This window comes from Muscardinus avellanarius, assembly GCF_963383645.1.
Source record: "Muscardinus avellanarius genome assembly, chromosome: 3".
Taxonomy (NCBI): Eukaryota; Metazoa; Chordata; class Mammalia; order Rodentia; family Gliridae; genus Muscardinus; species Muscardinus avellanarius.
This window is the reverse complement of record NC_137788.1, coordinates 25,870,241-25,890,047: the sequence shown is the minus strand read 5'-3', so window position 1 is coordinate 25,890,047 and position 19,807 is coordinate 25,870,241. Positions and strand designations below refer to the sequence as shown.

The 19,807-nt window shown below is 43.1% G+C and overlaps 1 protein-coding gene across 2 annotated transcripts in view; it reads right to left on the bottom strand.

Moving 5' to 3' along the window:
• Window positions 1-13: 13 nt before the first annotated feature.
• The window catches only part of KHDRBS1 (KH RNA binding domain containing, signal transduction associated 1), a gene marked incomplete at both ends in the record, with an annotated part of 39,175 nt that continues 19,381 nt past the window's right edge, over window positions 14-19,807 (bottom strand). For both annotated transcript variants that reach the window (XM_080693411.1, XM_080693410.1), the window contains 5 exons: window positions 14-111; window positions 4,012-4,070; window positions 5,148-5,215; window positions 6,148-6,349; window positions 9,708-9,841. In XM_080693411.1, coding sequence (XP_080549537.1) covers window positions 14-111; window positions 4,012-4,070; window positions 5,148-5,215; window positions 6,148-6,349; window positions 9,708-9,841 — 561 coding nt within the window. The remainder of the gene's footprint in view (window positions 112-4,011; window positions 4,071-5,147; window positions 5,216-6,147; window positions 6,350-9,707; window positions 9,842-19,807) is intronic.

Below are 19,807 nucleotides of genomic sequence, written 5' to 3'. Positions count from 1 at the left end.
CTCCTGTTTGTTTTTAATAACGTCCATATGGGTGCTCTCTGTAGGCTCCCTTCACTGGCCTAGAAGGAGGGGCCTTCAGTGACGGCCTGGTCCCATTCCAGTCGTCTTGGCCTGTGGGGAAAGCAAAGATAGTTTATAAACTGCATGTCAATGGCACTTTGGGATGAACAGGGTAGGTCAACCTAGTAAATATCACCGACAACACTGCTTTTCTTTCAGTGTCTTGATACCTCCCTGGAGGTCCTTGCTCGCCACTGTGTTTGGCTTTCATAAGCAACTGGGCAATTTCCCAGTTTTAAGTGGAAAAATAGAAGAGAACAGCTGAGAAAAGGCTGGCATCTATTCTGCAGTAAGCTCAAGCAGCAAGGTTCTCTATAAGTAACATGATCAACACCCCAGTTCCCAAACCTGGATAAACCCAACACCTTGCTTGAGACAGTGAGAGTCTCAGTGGGTCTTTGATGGCTTTTCCCATTCCCAAAGCAATGTGGCAGGCAGTCTCAGGTGAGGTGACAAAACTTCTGGAAGTCTTTCAGACTGGAAGCAGATAGCCCCCTTTGCAGGCAACAGCATGTCAGGTTTCCCTGTGAAGTGTTGTCTGGCTCTCTGGGAGAAGCAAACAAGAGCCACATTAAATAAGGCCCTCCATCAGCAGAGCTGATACTCTCTGCTCTGGTGGACAGAAGTACAACCAAATGTTGTATGTACAGATTGTTTTGAAGAATTCCTTAGTTCCTTTCTTAGGTCAATGGTAGAGAAGCCAGACAACATGACATCCTCAAATGGTTTTCTTTTGTGACAAGGCCTGAGATGATCATTAAACACTATAGTTGACCTCTTATGAAAATAAGTTGTGTTTAAAGCTCAGTCTTCCCACTCACTCCCATACCTTTCCTGTGCCAGTTCATTCCTAAATTATTTCTTCAGCTGCTCAAATTCACAAATACCTGCTTCTATCACTAAAGGTCTTAAACTCCCCTATGGATTTAAAGTTGCACAAAATTCTATTTATGTGTGTGTGTGTGTGTGTGTGTGTGTGTGTGTGTGTGTGTGTGTGTTACTGGGGATGAAACCCAGGGACCTTCTACCTTTGGGCTATACTCTCAGACCTATTTTATATTTTATTTGGAAACAGGGTCTCACTAAGTTGCTGAGAGTCTCACTAAATAGCTGAGACTGGCTTCGAATCTGCACAATCCTCCTGTCTCAGCCTCCCAAGTACTGGGATTACAAGCATGTGCCACCACGCCCGGCTATTTACACTCTCAGTATAATATATATATATATATCCATCACTTTCCAAGAGACTTCTAGGTAGCAACAAAACAACTTAGGTCTCACTAAGTTACAGAGAGCCTCACTAAGTAGCTGAGGCTGTCCCAAAACTGTGATCCTACTGTGTCAGCCTCCCAAATGCTGGGATTACAAGTGTGTGCCACCATGCTAGGTTTCAGCTTGCCTCATTTTTTTTTTTTTCTGGTGGTGGTACTGGGGGTGGAACCCAGGGGCTTCTCTACCTCCGAGCTATACTCTCAGATCTATTTTTTATATTTTATTTGGAAACAGGATCTCACTAAGTTGCTGAGAGCCTCACTAAGTAGCTAAGGCTGGCTTTGAATCTGTGCGATCCTCCTGTCTCAGCCTCCCAAATGCTGGGATTACAAGAGCGCACCACCACTCCTGGCTAGCTTGCCTCCTTTTAACTCACTTTTTTCTCCAGCAAAACAGAAATTCAGTTTAGTCAAATACATACAGATGCCCCAATACACTGTCTCCCCGATGGAGGGAAGTATCTGGGCACGATCATAGTGCCCTTCTAAACAGTGCCATATGAGAAGAGCAGTGCAGTGCTACTGATGGCAATTGTCCAGTAGTATTTAGCTAAAACTGGTAAACAACAACAACAACAACAACAACAACAACAACAACAACAATAACAACTGTTTCCCTGGGCAAGAAATCAGCTGATTGGCTACTTCATACCATGCTGAGGTGTTGAGCTCAGTTTGTCTGTGAGAGGTCCTAAGAGGCTCTTTTCTTTGGGGAGTGGGGTGATATAAAGGACTGAGCAATTTACTTCTGAACTACACCTCAGCCGTTTTTATTTTTTTATTTTGAAACAGGGTCTTGATAGCTGGGTGTGGTAGCACAAACTTTTAATCTCAGTTCTTGGGAAGTTGAGATGGGAGGATCACAGGATTGCAGCCAGCTTCAATAATTCAGTGAGGACCTTTTAAAAATAAGGGGGGGGGGTGGCTCAGAGGTACAACGCCCCTGGGTTTAATTCCCAGTAACACACATGAAGGAAGGAAGGAAGGAAGGAAGGAAGGAAGGAAGAAAAAGGAAGGAAGGAAAGAAGGCAGTTAGTCAGTCAGTCAGTCTAAGTTGCAGAGGGCCTCACTAGGTAGCTGAGGCTGGCAGCTGACCTGCAATCCTCCTGTCTCAGCCTCCCAAGTGCTGGGATTACAGGCATGTGCCACCCTGCTGGGCAAGAATCCTTTGTGTGTATGATACTGGGGATTAAAAACAGGAGCATTCTATCTCCAAACTATACTTCCAGCCCTATTTTTATTTATTTTTTCTGTTCGTGTTATCTACCAATGTGACCCAGGTATCAGAAGCAAAATGACCTATGTCATATACATCTTTGACTTGAAAGCAGTGAACTCACCAAAAAAGTCTGCTGCTCCAACCTAATCAAGCTAAACCTGAGCCATAGTTTCAGACATGTACTTAGTGTCTCAAAAGTAACGGAAAGAGTAACCTCACCTTAGCAGTCCATCACATGTCATCTATTTTTTTTTGGGGGGGGGGGTGTCTTTTGTTTTGTTTCTTGTACTGGGGATTGAACCCAGGGGCATTCTACCTCTGAGTAACTTCTCTTCCTTCCCTTTTTTGTAGTACTAAGGATTGAATCTAGGACATTCTACCTCTAAGTTACACCTCCTGTTTGATTTTGAAATAGGGTCTTGCTAAGCTGATGAGAGTGTCACTACTTGCTGAGGCTGTCCTCCAACCTGTGATCCTCCTGTGTCAGTCTCCCAAGTACTGGGATTACAAGCATGCACCCGGCATTCTCTCTTTCTTTTTGTTGCTTATTTATTAAATTATTTTTTGGCACAGGGGATTGAACCCGGGGGCGTTCTACCTCTGAACTATAACCCCAGCACTAGTTTATCTTTTTTTTTTTGAAACGTGGTCTAGGTTGTGGAGGGCCTAAGTTGTTGATGCTGGCTGTGAACCCGTGATCTTCCTGTCTGTCTCCCAAGTGCTGGGATTATAAGTGGGTTCATTTCTTATTTTGAAAACAGGGTTTTTAGTCAGGCGTGGTGATGCATGCCTGTAATCTCAATACTTGGGATGCTGAGACAGGAGGATCACAAGTTCAAAGCCAGAAATACCTTGTTTCCAAATAAGAAATAAAATTGGGCTGGGGGAATGTAGCTTGGAGATAGAATGCCTCTGGGCTCAATCCCTAGTATCACCACCACCAAAAACAAACAAAAACAAAAACAAAAAAATACAGGGTCTTGCTAAGTTGCTGGGGCTGGCCTCAAATCTATGAATTTATCTCAGCCTCCCAAGTACTGGGATTATAGGCATGTGCCACTGCACCTGGATACATCATAAAACTTAATAGCAGGATTCCTACTGTCATATCTACTAACACCATGATTTGTTTATTTTGTATTTTTTGTGGTACTGGGGGGTGGAACCCAGGGGCTTTCTATCTGGGCTATACTCCCAGACCTATTTTATACTTTATTTGGAAACAGGGTCTCACTAGGTTGCTGAGAGCCTCACCAAGTAGCTGAGGCTGGCTTCAAACCTGTGCGATCCTCCTGTCTCAGCCTCCCAAGCGCGGGGATTACAAGCATGCGCCACCACGCCCAGCCACCATGATCTTTTAAAGGTTTTCCCTTAGGTATGTGACTGACTCCCAAGAATTTAGCCACCAGCATTCGCCAAGGCATTTACTTATACATTTTGCCCCACCACAGAAATACATACCATAAGCTTCATAAGAATCTTGAACTTCCCCATGTCCGTAGTCATAATACTCTGAGTCCCTGAAAGCCAAAGAGAGAGTATTAAAAAGCTACAGATTAACTATATTTTAGTTTCATCTTTCTCTCAAATACTTCCTATGTCTGTCCTTTTATGGTGTGTAAATTATAGAAAAATGCCCTTTCTTTTCTGTTCCATCCCTAAACCCCAAACATTTCCATGAAAACTATATTAAGGAAAAATGGGTATTACACAATTTTTAAAGTGAATATAAATACCCCATTGTCCTAAAATGACCCTTTTAAAGTGTAATAAACGTGCTCATAGAGCTCCCTGCAAGCAAACAAACAGGAAAAGAGATAATTTGGTGTAGGATTCTTACTTTTTCAATTAATCATGAAGATATATATATATACACACAAAAACTTGGGTTTTTTTTTTGGTGGGTCTGGGGATGGAACCCAGAGGCATTTGACCTCTGAGCTACACTCCCAGCCCTATTTTGAAACCTGCCTTTATTTTGAAACAGGGTCTCACTAAGTTGTAGAGGGCCTTACTAAGTAGCTGAAGCTGGCCGCAAACCTCGATCCTCCAGTCTCAGCATCCTGAATGCTGGGATTACAAGCGCATGCCACCACGCCCAGCTCACAAAATGGTTTTTAAAAATAACGCAAAAAGTAATCTAGGTTATGTCAGTAGGATTCTAGCTTTCTCTTATAATTTTAGGCAACTTTTATGTGACTACGGTATTTTTTGATAATCAGTATTTTTTTTTCAGGTTTGGAAAAAACCCGAAAGCCAACACAATCCTCTGGTCTCAGCCTGCCGAATGCTGGGATTACAAGCGTGCACTACCACGCCCGGCTATAAATCGGTATTATTTAAAGGTATTTTCTCCTGTTTCTATGAAGTCATACAGTTCAAGAGTTTTTCATCTACTATTCCCAGATTTCAAAATTGCAATTCAAATTCAGTTCTCCAAGTTTGCAGGTCCAACTGTGTGTCTCATGGAAGTCAAAAGCAGAGAAGATAGCTTGAAAATTGGAGCCCTACCGTTCCTTGTTTGTTCTGCCTAATCTTTCAGTTCTTCTAACTTCATCCCTAGGACACCAAAACATCACTTCCGATGCCTGACTCACCCTTGGCTCTGGCTGTAATAGCCTTCGTAGCCTTCATAACTCTGTTCTGCATATGTATCATCATATCCCTAGAACAAATACAATGAAATAGAAGGTCAGCATCACAGAGAGTGGGGAAGGTAATTACACCCCTTGGGGTATAACAGGCTTCTGGATTCATAAAATATGAGATCCTCCTCCTCCTAAAAAAAAAAAAAAAATATATATATATATATATATATATATATATATATTTGTGTGTGTGTGTGTGTGCGCGCGCGCACGCGCAGGTCTGGGGGTGAAACCCAGGGGCATTCAACCACTGAGCTACACCCCTGCCCTATTTTTTATTCTTTATTTTGAAGCAAGGTCTCACTAAGTTGCAGAGGGCCTAAGTAGCTGAGGCTGTCCATGTACCACAATCCTCCGATCTCAGCCTCCCAAATGCCGGGATTACAAGCATGCGCCACCACGCTCGGCTTATTTTTTCTTATTAAAAAGAAAAAACAACGAGGCTGGGTGTAGTGGCGCATGCTTGTAATCCCAGCACTTGGGAGGCTGAGACAGGAGGATTGTACAGGTTCGAAGCCAGCCTCAGCTACTTAGTGAGGCTCTCAGCAACTTAATGAGACTCTGTTTCCAAGTAAAATATAAAATAGGTCTGGGAGTATAGCCCAGAGGTAGAAAGCCTCTGGGTTCCATCCTAGTACAACAAAAAAGGAAAAAAGAAAAAAGAAAAAACAAAACAAAGGACAAGTATGGGCTGGAAGTACAAAACTGAGCTTAAGTATGTTATCAGTAGAAGTGGATCCCTTATTAAAATATTGTACATTAATCCACTGCTTATTTCCTGTTTAATCCTTTAGGTATGGTTGACTATCTGTCAACCATACCTAAAACAGAAAAATCTTACAGTTCAAAACTCAGTACATTCCAAATCTTATAGGTAGCCCTGTCACCAACAAAGAGGACTAAAACCCTGTCATTCACTTTCTTTGTACATTATTAAAAGTATTCTTACATAGTCTTCATATGTCTCTGGTGCAGGGGGTGGAGGCAAAGGTATTCTCTGGATGCCTGCTGTCCGTGCTCTCGGTGCTGGAGCACCTCTCACAGTAGGTGGAGGTGGTACTCCTCGAGTCACAGTGGCACCTCTGCTGATGGCACCTCTCACTGGGGTGCCACGCACCAAAGCCCCTCTAGGTGGTCCAACACCACGGCCCCTACAAAAAGAAAGTTCACTGCAAATGATGTTTTAAATAAATAGGTGTTTTAGCTGGGCATGGTGGTGCACGCTTGTAATCCCCGCGCTTGGGAGGCGGAGACAGGAGGATCGCGCAGGTTCATTGCCAGCCTCACTGGCTTAAGAGACCCTGTTTCCAAATAAAAATATAAAATAGGTCTGGGAGTGTAGCTCAGAGGTAGAAGGGCTTCCAGGAACCCCAGTACCACACACACAAAAAAAGTGTTTTCACATTTAGATTTATTTTTGTAAATTCTGGAGATAGACAGATTTTACAATGCCTTAGACTATTACCAAAGCACAGAGAGATACGTAAGTAGGTAAATGACCCATACTGAGGCTGGCTATGAACCTGTGATTCTCCTGTCTCAGTCTCCCAAGTACTGGAACTACGAGCAGGTGCCATCATACTTGGCTTCAATTTTTATTTTGAAAACAGGGTCTTTAGCCAGGCCCCATAAAAGATCAATGCACTAGGGGCAGGTCTGGACAGTCTATGTACTTTGTTTCTGAAACAAGGTTGTACTAAATTGCTCATGCTGGAATCACAAGTGTGTGCCAAGCTCAGTGTTCACAAGATAAACACTGCATACAAGTCAATTATAAAAGGTAAAAATCTGAAGCCAAACCATTTAAAAAATGGTAGTAGAACTGCTCAAAATTTAATTTAAAACAAAATAGTTTTAGTAGGACTTCAGCACTTGACTGACCGAAATGACAGGTATGGTGGTACATACCTGTAATCCCAATACTTGGGAGGCTGAGACAGGGGAATCACAGGTTCAAGGCCAGCCTCACCAACACAGTGAGACCCTGCTTAAAAAAAAAAAGGCCGGGCATGGTGGCGCATGCTTGTAATCCACACGCTTGGCAGACTGAGACAGGAGGATTGGGCAGGTTTGAAGCCAGCTTTAGCTGGCTTAAGAGACCCTGTTTCCAAATAAAATATAAAATAGGTATGGGAGTGTAGCTCGGAGGTAGAAAGTCCCTGGGTTCCATCCCCAGTACCACTAAAAAAAAAAAAAAAAAAAGGCAGGGGTGGGGGTGGGGTGGGAGGGATTAAGCTCAGAAGTAGAGTTGCCCTGGGTTTAAATGTTAATATCAAGCCACCTGAGATCTAGAATTCCATTCTTGATGCAATATACAAATCTTTATTATTTTTTCTTTTTTTGGTAGTACTGGGGATGGAACCAGGGACATTCTACCTCCGAGCTACATCCAGCCCTATTTTTTATTCTTTATTTTGAAACAGCATCTCTGAGTTGCAAAGGGCCTCACTAAGTAGCTGAGGCTGTCTGCAAGCTGGGATTACAAGAGTGTGTCATCACACCTGGCTATATTAAGTCTTTATTTTGAAACAGAATCTCACTGAATTGCAAAGGGCCTCACCAAGTAGCTGAGGTTGGCCATGAACCATGATCCTCCTGTCTCAGCTCCCAAATGCTGGGATTATAAGCATGTGCTGCCACAACCGGCTCATAACATACACATCTTTAAGACCTTTTTTTTCCTCTGGGGATTGAATCCTTAAACTCAGGGTCATTCTACCTCCAAGTTACATCCCCAGCCCTATTTTTAATTATTTTCTTTCTTTCTTTCTTTTTTTTTTTGCAGTACTGGAGATGGAATCCAAGGGGATTCTACCTCTGAGTTACATCCTCAGCCCTATTTTCCTAATTTATTTTGAAACAGGGTTTCACCAAGTTGCAAAGGGCCTAAGTAGCTGAAGCTGTCCACAAACCGCGATCCTCCTGTCTCAGCCTCCCAAAATGATGGGATCACAAGTTGCACCACCATGCCTGGCTTTATTCTTTATTTTGAAACAGGGTCTCACTAAGATGTGGAGGGCCTCACTAAGCAGCTGAAGCTGGCTGCAAACCTGTGATCCTCCTTTCTTAACTGCCTAAGTGATGTGATTATAAGCATGCGCCACCATGTCCAGCTGAGACCTCTTAAGCTATAGATAAGAGCAACCCTAAGAGAGATGCTTCTAACAATCAAATTTGATTCCCACTGTTGGTTATTTTTTTTTTAGCAGCTCTGAGGATTAAACCCAGGGGGGCATTCTATCTCTGAGCTATACCCCTAGTCCTATTTTTTATTCTTTATTTTTATTTTTTTGTGTGTGGTCCTGGGGGTGGAACCCAGAGGCATTCTACCTCCGATCCACACCCTCAGCCCTATTCTTTATTTTGAAACAAGGTCTCACTGAGTTGCAAAGGGCCTCACTAAGTAGCTGAGGCTGCCTGCGAACTGCAATCCTCTGGTCCCAGCGTTCCAAATGCTGGGATTACAAACCTGCACCACCATGTATGGCGTATACTTTGTTTGTTTTTGCAATAATGGGGATGGAACCCAGGGCATTATACCTACGAGCTATATCCCTAGCCCTATTTTTTATTCTTTACTTTGAAACAGCTGAGTTACAAAAAGCCTATGTAGCTGAGGCTGCCCACAAATCGCAATCCTCCTGTCTCAGCCTCCTAAACTCTGGGATTACAAGTGTGTGCTACCATGTCTAGCTCTGTATTCTTTATTTAGAATCAGGGCCTCACTAAGTAGCTGAGGCTGGCCACAAACCTGTGGTCCTCCTGCCTCAGCCTCCCACATACTGGGATTACATCTGTGCACCACCATGCCCGACTTGGCTACTTCATTTTATTTTTTGTGATACTGTGATTGAACAGGGGGGCATTTTACCTGAGTTACACCTCCAGCCCTATTTTATTTATTGATTTAATTAATTAATTTTTGTGGTACTGGGGGTTGAACCCAGGGATATTCTACTTCCAAGCTACATCCCTAGCCTTATTTTTTTATTCTTTATTTGAAGCAGGGTCTCACTAAATTGCAGAGGGCCTCCCTAAGTAGCTGAGATGGCTGCAAACCTGCAATCCTCCTGTCTCAGGCTCCCAAGTACTGGCATTACAAGCGTGCTTTAACCACGCCCAGCTCCCTCTTTTATTTTTATTTATTTTTTGCGGTACTACGGGTGGAACCCAGGGGCATTCTACCCCCAAGCTACACCCACAGCCCTATTTTTTATTCTTTATTTTGAAACAGGGTCTCACTGAGTTGCAAGCTGCCTCACTAAGTAGTAGCTGAGGTTGGCTACGAACTGCGATCCTCCTCTCTTAGCATCCCAAATGCTGGGATTGCAACCATGTGCTACCATGCCCGGCTTTATTATTATTTTTAAACAGGGTCTTGCTAGGTTGATGAGAATCTCACTACTTAGTGAAGTTGTCCTCAAACTTGTGATCCTCCTGTCTCAGCCTCCCATGTACTAGGATTATAGGTGTGTATCACTATGCCAGGCCTGGCTATTTTATTTTTACCTGGGAACAGGTGGAGGGGGAGGTGCAGCTCCTCGGCCTCTTACTGGCACCCCACGTCCACGAGAGGGCTCAGGTACTCCATTCAAGTAGGACAACTCTAGAAATTGTTCCTGGCAGATATCATCCATCATATCCTGGTAGTGAAAAACAATAAGAGTTATTGAGAAACATCTCCACCTTTTCTGAAAAGTTATCTGGCTCACATGAGCCTTGGATGCTAAGAACAGCTTTGAAAGCCTGGACAAAGTCTCAGGTCATTCATTCTTTGAAGTCAAATGACACCCTACCTGCCACTTCTTTGAGGAAAGTCTTGATGTCAGACCCCTCATTATTCAGATGGAGCTAGCTCTCCAGATCATTTCCATCCTCTCTCCATACATAACCTCCTCTCTCAAGCCATGCTGAACAATCTGTAGTTCAGAGCCTGGCATACTTTCATACATCCATTCTCTGCAAATAGTTTCCTTTTCCTGGAATAATAAAAGCCACTACCATTAACAGAGCTCTATGAAGTGGGTATTATATAAGCTTTATATAAACCTTTTGGTTTAATCTTCAAAATTACCCTAGGCAGATCTCCCTATTTCACAGTTGGAGAAACAGACTTACAAAGTATGCAGAACCTGGGGACACAAAGTTAACAAGTGGCAGACCAAGATATAAATTTAGAATGGCCTGTCTCCAAAATCTACGCTTTGAATCAACAAGCTAGCCTACAATTTTTGTCCACCCAAGGGACTCTTAACTCACCCTTAAAAGATTTACCTAAAACTATCTCTTTTGTTTTTGTGGTACTGGGGATGAAAACGGGGGCATTCTACCTCCGAGCTAAACTCTCAGCTTATTTTTTATTCCTTACTTTGAAACAGGGTCTCACTAAGTTGCAGAGGACCTCACTAAGTAGCTGAAGTTAGTTGCAAACCTGCAATCTTCCTGTCTCAGCCTTCCAAGTCTGGGATTATAAGCATTCGCCACCACACCCAGCCTAAAATTATCTCTTTTGAAGAAGTTTCTCTTAATACCATACCATATCACCTCTTTTCCACTTTTTTTTTTGTGTGTGTGCGTGTGGTGGTGGTACTGCAGATTGAACCAAAGGTATTTTACCTCTGAGCCACACCCTCAGATTTATTTATTATTTATTTATTTATTTATTTACTTAAATACTAGGGATTGAACCCAGGGGTATTCTACCTCTAAGGTACACCCCAGCCCAATTTTTAAATTTTGAAACAGAGTCTCACTAAGTTGCAGAGGCCTCCCTAATTAGCTGAGGCTGGCCACGAACCTGTGATGCTCCTGTCTGTCTCAGCCTCCCAAGAACTGGGATTACAAACATGCATCACCATACCTGGCCTTTATTTTTTATTTTGAAACAGAGTCTCAGTTGTGGAGAGCCTTGCTAAGTTGCTGATGCTGGCCTTGTACCTGCAATCTTCCTGTCTCAGGCTCTAAAGTACTGGAATTATAGCGTGCACCACCACGCCCATCAATTTTAGGAGGTGAAATATTTATATGATCTGAAGAGAAACCAGAGTACACATTATTTTAGAATGGTCTATCTTGGCCGGGCGTGGTGGTGCACGTTTCTAATCCCAGCATTCGGGAGGCGGAGACCAGAGGATAGTGGTTCATGGACAGACTCAGCTACTTAGCGAGGCCCTTCATAACTCAGTGAGACCCTGTTTCAAAACTAAAAAGACTTTAAAAAAAAATAGGACTGTGGGTGTACCTTGGAGGTACAATGCCCAAGTTCCATCCCCGGCACCACAAAAAATAATAAATAAATAATAAAAAAAAGAATGGTCTTCTTGCCTCAGAGTTTATGAGTACCTAACAAGCAATTTTGTAATTTCAGACCCAAGCACAGAATTAGGCATCTACCACATACTTATCAAATGTTTGGGGGTAAAAAAGAGCCCCAAGGCTCACAAAAGTAAAATAAAATTTGTCTAAGACACAGAAAGAATTCCCTATCAAGTGCTCTTCCTACTGTACCATGAAGCCTTCCTGGTACAGTTAATGGTTCTAAACGGAAATGAAGTGCTCTGGTCATGAATTAAAAAAATACACTGCCCCCCCCCCAACACACAAGAGGAACTCTATTTGCAAATATTTTTTTTGTTGTTGTTTTGTTTTGTTGGTGGTACTGGGGTTTCTACCTCCGGGCTACGCTCCCAGACCTATTTTATACTTTTTTAAATTTGGAAACAGGGTCTCTTAAGCCAGCGCGGCTGGCTTTGAACCTGCGTGATCCTCCTGTCTCCGCCTCCCAAGCGCGGGGATTACAAGCATGCACCACCACGCCCAGCTTATTTGCAAATCTTTTTACATATTTCCTGTTGACAGCCATTCAGTCTTAATACTGCATAAATTTTTATAAATATAAAAGATCGTACAAGTTTGAAGCCAGCCTCGGCTACTTAGTGAGGCTCTCAGCAACTTAAGGAGACCCTGTTTCCAAATAAAATATTAAATAGGTCTGGGAGTATAGCCTGAAGGTAGAAAAGCCCCTGGGTTCCACCCCAGCACCACACACACACAAAGAAGATTCCTGTCACTAGACTTCTCCCCCCCTTCAACTCTCCACTTCCCCTTACCTTTCATATCATTGCTGCTTGACACTCACACTGGAGAATCAAGTATCAATGCCAGGCTATTGCTTAGACTCCTCCAACTTCCAAATCAACACTGAGGAAAGCCAGCTTTCCCTGGCAAGCACGTTTTTCAAAGGTTCATTTACAAGGAAGACTTAAACTTATCCCATCACAGAAATAGGCAGAAGGCCAACAATAAAGAGGAGATGGGAATTCCCTCTGTAGTCCTTCAGAAATTGAGCAGTCAGAAGCCGGGCGTGGTGGCACACACTTGTAATCCCAGGATTCAGGAGGCTGAGACCGGAGGATTGCGGTTCACTAAGCTACTGCTTAGTGAGGACCTCTGCAACTTAGTGACACCCTGTTTCAAAAATAAAGAATAAAAAACAGGGCAGGGGCTGTAGCTTGGAGGTCGAATGCCCCTGGGTTCCAACCCCAAACCCACAAAAACAAAAACATAAAAATTGAGCAGTCAGGATATTTCAGTAAAACACCTCAAAAAGAGTAAAAAAGGAAGCCAGAAGCCAGCATAATAGTGCATGCCTATAATCTTAGTACTTGGGAGGTTGAGGCAGAAGGATGCCAAGTTCGAGGACAGCCTCATCAAGTAGTGACATTCTCACCTAGTGAGACCCTGTTTTTTTTTGTTTTTTTTTTTTGTGCTACTGCGGATTGAACCTAGAGGCATTCTCCCTCCAAGCTACACTTACAGTGATTTATTTCCTTCCTTCCTTCCTTCCTTCCTCCTTTCCTCCCTATTGGTGGTCCTGGGGATGGAATCCAGAGGTATTCTACCTCCAAGCTATACCCCCAAATTTATTTTTTATTCTTACTTGAAAACAAGGTCAGCCGGGCGTGGTGGTGCACGCTTGTAATCCCCACGCTTGGGTGGCGGAGACAGGAGGATCGCGCTGGTTCAGAGCCAGCCTTGCTAGCTTAAGAGACCCTGTTTCCAAATAAAAAAATAAAAATAAAAAATAGGTCTGGAAGTGTAGCCCGGAGGTAGAAGGGCTTCCAGGAACCCCAGTACCACACACACACACACACACAAAAAAAAAAAAAAAAAAAAAAAAAAAAAAAACAAGGTCTTACTAGGTTGTTGAGAGCCTTACTCAGTTGCTCAGGCTGGCTTTGAACCAGTACTCCTTCTGTCTCATTCTCCCAAATACTGGGATTACAGGCATGTGTCATGTGCCATCACACCCAGCTGTGAAATCCAGTTTCAAAATAAAAATAAAATAGGTCTGGGGAGTAGCTCAGAAGTAAAATGCCCCAGTGTTAAAAATTCTCAGTGCCACTACAAAAAAATAAAGGAAGTCAGATAAGGTGGTAAACATCTGTGATTTCTGCTACTTGGGAGGCCAAGGAATGAGCATTAGAAGTTGGAGGTCAGAAGCCAGGCTCGGTGACACATGCTTGTAATGCCAGCATTTGGGATGCTGAGACAGGAGGATTGCAGTTCTCAGATAGCCTCAGCTACTTAGGCCCGTTGCAACTTGATGAAACCCTTTAAAAAAAAATAAAGAATGCTGGGTGTGGTGGCACACGCTTGTAATCCCTGCACTTGGGAGGCTGAGACAGGAGGATCGCACAGGTTCGAAGCCAGCCTCAGCTACTTAGTGAGGCTCTCAGCAACTTAGTGAGACCCTGTTTCCAAATAAAGTATAAAATAGGTCTGGGAGTATAGCCTGGAGGTAGAAAAGCCCCTGGGTTCCACCTTCAGTAACACACACACACACACACACACACACACACACACACACACACACAGAATAAAAAACAGGACTGGGGGGGGTGCCACTCAGAGGCAGAATGTCCTTGGGTTCCATCCCCAGTACCACTAAAAAGAAAAAAAAAAAAAAGCTGGAGGTCTGCCTGGACAATTTAACGAGACCTTGTAGTAAAATAAAATAAAAGGGCTACTAGGGATGTAGTTTAATGGTCCTGACTTAATCCTCAGTATGTATCAGGAAAAAAAGGGCTGGGGATGTAGCTCACAGGAGACTGCCCAACAGAAGTTCCAAATTTATTTGGTTTACTGACTCTTTTCAGAAAAAAACAAACTATTAACCTGGTGTGGTGAAGCACACTTGTAATCCTGGTACTTGAAAGGTTAAGACAGGATGGCAGGTTTTAAGCCTGACTAAGCAACTTAGTAAGGCCCTGTTTACAAATAAAAACATAAAATAGTTCTGGGTTATAGCCAGAAGGTACAAGGCCCATAGGGTTCCATCCCCAGTACCCCCCTCCCACCCACAAAAAACCAACAAAAACCTATTGTAAACTCCCCCCCACTTCCCCATAGCACTGGGGATTGAAGCTGGGGGGATTCTACTTCTGAGCCACACCACACAGCCATGTTTTGTTTTTATTTATTTATTTAGTGGTACCAGGGATAGAACCCAGGGGTATTCTGCCTCTGAGCTCCACTCCCAGTCTGATCTTTTTATTCTTTATTTTGAAACAGGGTCTCACTAAGTTTCGGGCACCTCAAAAGTTGCTGAGGATGGCTGTAAATCTAACCCCCCCCCTTTTTTTTGCAGGTCTGGAATCCAAGGCCATTCGAACTCCGAGCTATACCCCCTGCCCTATTTTTTATTCTTTATTTTGAAACAGGGTCTCACTAAATTGCAGAGGGCCTAAGTAGCTGAGGCTGTCCGTGAACCATGATCCTCCAGTCTCAGCCTCCCGAATGTTGGGATTACAAGCATGTGCCACCATGCCCGGCTGAACATGCTAACCTTCTGTCTCAGACTCCCAAGTACTGGGATTAAAGGCATGTGCCACCAGGGCCCAGCTCCTGTTTTATTTCTTGAAACAGGGTTTTACTAGGTTGATAATAGTCTTAATACTTACTGAAGCTGTCCTCAAATCTCCAATTCTTCTGCCAAAGCCTCCTAAATTCTGGGGATTATAGGCATGCACCACCATGCTCATTTTTTAATTTATTTTATTTTTTGCAGGTCTGGGAATGGAACCCAGAGGCATTTGACCTCTGAGCTATACTCCCTGCCCTATTTTTTATTCTTTTTTCTTCTCCTTCTTCTTTTTGGTGGTACTGGGGATCTACCTCCAGGCTATACTCCCAGACCTATTTCATACATTTTTTTTTTTTTTTTTTGGTGGTACTGGGGGTGGAACCCAGAGGCTTTCTACCTCCGGGCTATACTCCCAGACCTATTTTATATTTTATCTGGAAACAGGGTCTCACTAAGTTGCTGCGAGCCTCACTAAGTAGCTGAGGCTGGCTTTGAACCTGTACAATCCTCCTGTCTCAAGCCTCCCAAGTGCGGGGATTACAAGCGTGTGCCACCACACCCGGCTTATTTCATACATTTTTTAAAATTTGGAAATAGGGTCTCTTAAGCCAGCGTGATCCTCCTCCTGTCTCTGCCTCCCAAGCGTGCGCCACCACTCCCGGCTCCTATTTTTCATTCTTTATTTTGAAACAGGGTATCACTAAAAGTTGTGGAGGGCCTCACTAAGTAGCTGAGGCTGTCCACGAACTGTGATTCTCGCATCTCAGCCTCCCGAATGCTGGGATTACAAGCGTGAGCCACTATGCCCAGCTTTTTTTTTTCCTGGTGGTACTGGGGTTGGAATCCAGAGGCTTTCTACCTCCAGGCTATACTCCCAGACCTATTTTATATTTTATTTGGACACAGGGTCTAAGTTGCTAAGATCCTTACTAAGTAGCTGAGGCTGGCTTCAAACCTGTGCGATCCTCCTGTCTCAGCCTCCCAAGTGCAGGTATTACAAGCGTGCACCACCAAGCCCAGCTTCATGCTTTTTTTTTTAACAGAGTCTCACTAGGTTATAGTGAGTCTCTCCATATTGCTGAGGCTGTCCTAAATTCTGTGATACTCCTGTCTCTTGGATTACAGGCATGTGTCACCATATCTGCCTAAAATCTGTCTTCTTTAAATGAACAAACAGAAAGATGTATGAGCTGGGCATGGTGGTGCACATGGTGGCTTGTAATCCCACACAGGAGGATTGGAGGTTCGCAGCCAGCCTCAGCTTCATGAGGCCTCAACTTCATGAGGCCTCCGCAACTTAGTGAGATCCTATTTCAAAATAAAGACTAAAAGACCGGGCGTGGTGGCGCACGCTTGTAATCCCCGCGCTTGGGAGGCAGAGACAGGAGGATCGCGCAGGTTCGAAGCTAGCCGCGCACGCTGGCTTAGGAGACCCTGTTTCCAAATTTAAAAAAAAATGTAAAAATAGGTCTGGGAGTGTAGCCCGGAGATAGAAGGGCTTCCAGGAACCCCAGTACCACCAAAAAAAAAAAAAAAAAAAAAAAAAAGACTAAAAATTAGAACTGGGAGTGTGTGGTTTGGAGGTAGAATGCCCCCAAGTTCAAAACCCAGTCCTCCAGAAAAAAATAAAAGATGCAGTGATAAATTTTTATTTTTTAAAATAATCTATTATTTTGCTCCAGTGCCCCTCAGGAGGTGGTATCTTCACTTTGGGGAACTTATGCATATACAAGGCACTAGGTTCAATTCCTGGTACTGCAAAGAAAACAAAGGAAGAGTAAAACAAATTCCCTCAAGGACAAATTAACCACCTGTGTTTTTCTAATGAAGACAAGGTGCTTGGAAGCAAAACAGCTGCTGAGATATCTGAAACAGTATTGGAATTTTTGAGTTCAGCATTATGGGTCCATACTGCCTATGAATTTCTACTCTACCAAGTCTCGTGACTTTTTCCACATGTGTGGTAGTAGAGACTGAACCCAGGGGCATTCTACCTCTGAGCTACACCCTCAGCCTTTTTTTTTGGCGGGTATGGGGATGGAACCCAGGAGTATTTAACCTTTGAGCTACACACCCCCGCCCTATTTTTTAATTTTTTTTTTTTTTTTTAACACGGCCTCACTAAGTTGCAGAGGGCCTCACTAAGTAGCTGAGGCTATCTGGGAACCACGATCCTCCAGGTCTCAGCCTCCTGAATGCTGGGATTATAAGCGTGCGCCACCACACCCGGCGCCTTTTTTTTTTTCATTTTGAAACAGGGTCTCACTAACTTGTGGAAGACCTCACTAAGTTGCTGGGGCTGGATGCCAGCCTGCAATCCTCCTGTCTCATCAGCCTGCCAAGTACTGGGATTACTGGCATGCGCCACCATACCCAGCTATAAATTCTCCCATCTTTTGATACCACTATTTGGTTCTCGCTCCTTCATTTTACATTTAAGAAAGTCAAGGACTGTACCTCATCTACTCTTAATTTTAATGATGCTTACTCAATTTTAGTTGAACAGTATTCTTTCTTTCTTTTTTTTTTTTTTCTTTTTTTTTTTTGGTACTGGAGGTGGAACCCAGAGGCTTTCTACCTCCAGGCTATACTCCCAGACCCATTTTATATTTTATTTGGAAACAGGGTCTCACTAAGTTGCTTAGAGCCTCACTAAGTAGCTGAGGCTGGCTTCGAACCTGTGTGATCCTCCTGTCTCAGCCTCCCAAGCGCGGGGATTACAAGTGTGCGCCACCACGCCCGGCAAACAGTATTCTAAATCCATCCCAAAGTTCCAGATTCATCCTTGATATTAAATATTCAACAGTGCCGGCCGTGGTGGCGCACGCTTGTAATCCCCGCGCTTGGGAGGCGGAGACAGGAGGATCGCGCAGGTTCGAAGCCAGCCGTGCTGGCGTAAGAGACCCTGTTTCAAAAATATAAAATAGGTCTGGAAGTGTAGCCCGGAGGAAGAAGGGCTTCCAGGAACCCCAGTACCACAAAAAATAAAAATAAAAAAAAAAATAAATAAATATTCAACAGTAGTATTTTAACTCTGACAACCACCAGGCCTTGCTAACAGACAAAAATATAGTATTGTTTTCTATTTATTCAACAGTAATTAAGGTTGAGCATCCTTAATCTGAAAATCTGAGATGCTCAAAAATCCAAAGCTTCTTGAGTGCCAACATAATGCCACAAGCAGAAAATCCATACTGACTTCATGGGATGGGGTTGTAGTCAAAACACAAGCACAGCCAGGTGTGGTGGTGCACACTTATAATTCCAGCATTTAAGAGGCAGAAACAGGAGGATCGCAGTTCGTGCATAGCCTCAGTTACTTAGTGAGACCCCTTGCAACTCAGCGAGACCCTGTTTCAAAAAAAAAAAAAAAAAATTAGGGCTGGGGGTGTAGTTCAGCGGTAGGATGCCCCTGGGTTCCATCCCCAGTATCAAAAAAAAAAGCAAACAAACAAAAAAAAAAACCCCACAGGCACAGAACAGAGCTAGGCATGGTGCAACATACTTGTAATCCCAGTACTTGGGAAGCTGAGACAAAAGGATTACAGGTTCTCAACAAGCCTCAGCAACTTTAGTGAGGCCCTCTGCAACTTAGATCCTGTTTCAAAATAAAAATAGAGCTAATAGTATAGCTCTAGGTAGAATGCTCCTAGGTTCAATCCTCAGTGCCACACACATACACGCAAAAAAAGCCACAGGCACACTAAAAATACTATATAAAATTACCTTCGGGCTACATATAAAGTACATATGAAACATAAACTAATTTTCTGTTTAGACTAGAGACCCATCTCCAAGATACTTCATTATATACATGCAAATATTTCAAATTAAAAAAAAAAAAAACCCAAATCCAGAATATTTCTGGGTTGCCAGCATTTCAGATAAGGGACATTCAAACTACAATCTGACCAGGTGGTAATATGCAAGACACATACCCTGGTATGTCCCAAATCTTCTTGGGTCTCAGTTACATTCTGAAAGGTGCTCAACAAAAATATCTTTAATATTATCAAAGTCAAGCCTGTAACAGGTGCCTCTTCCAAATCAAACTCTACTTGAGTAAACTCCAGTAGAAGAACCTGAGTATACCAGGTCAGAATTTAATGCATTAACATTGGATGCCATAAACTTCTAGCTGTGTTTAGAGCATAAACCTTTCAAGTACAGAGACCCACCTTATTCATATTTCTAATACAACTTTCTAGCCGGGCATGGGGGTACATGCCTGTAAATCCCAGTACTTGGGAGACTGAGAAAGAAGGATCGCAGGTTCAAGGACAGTCTCAGCAAGTAGTGAGAAGTCTTATCAACCTAGCAAGACCCTGTTTCAAACAAAAAATACAACAGGGCTGGTGGTCTAGTTCAGAGGTAGAATGCCACTGAGTTCAATCCCCAGTATGTATGTATGTATGTATGTATGTATGTATGTATGTATGTCTCTCTCCCTCCCCCCTCCCCAACTTCCTTGTTCTATACTAGAATCAAAATCCTGAGCTTGATGAAGACTTTTTAATTTGTTAACCAGGTAACAGAATGCAGACATATTATACTCAAGATACTGACAAGAGATACTAATATACAATGAAAAACCATATTAGACAAGGAAGGTTAGAGTGTCCTTAGGGTATAGTACTTTGAGAACTAGGTACAATAAGACCCCCCTGAAAAATGAACATAAATACAGATTTTGATATACAGTTTCAAGTTAGGTAGAGACCTGGTTAAGAATCCCTGTCTTAAA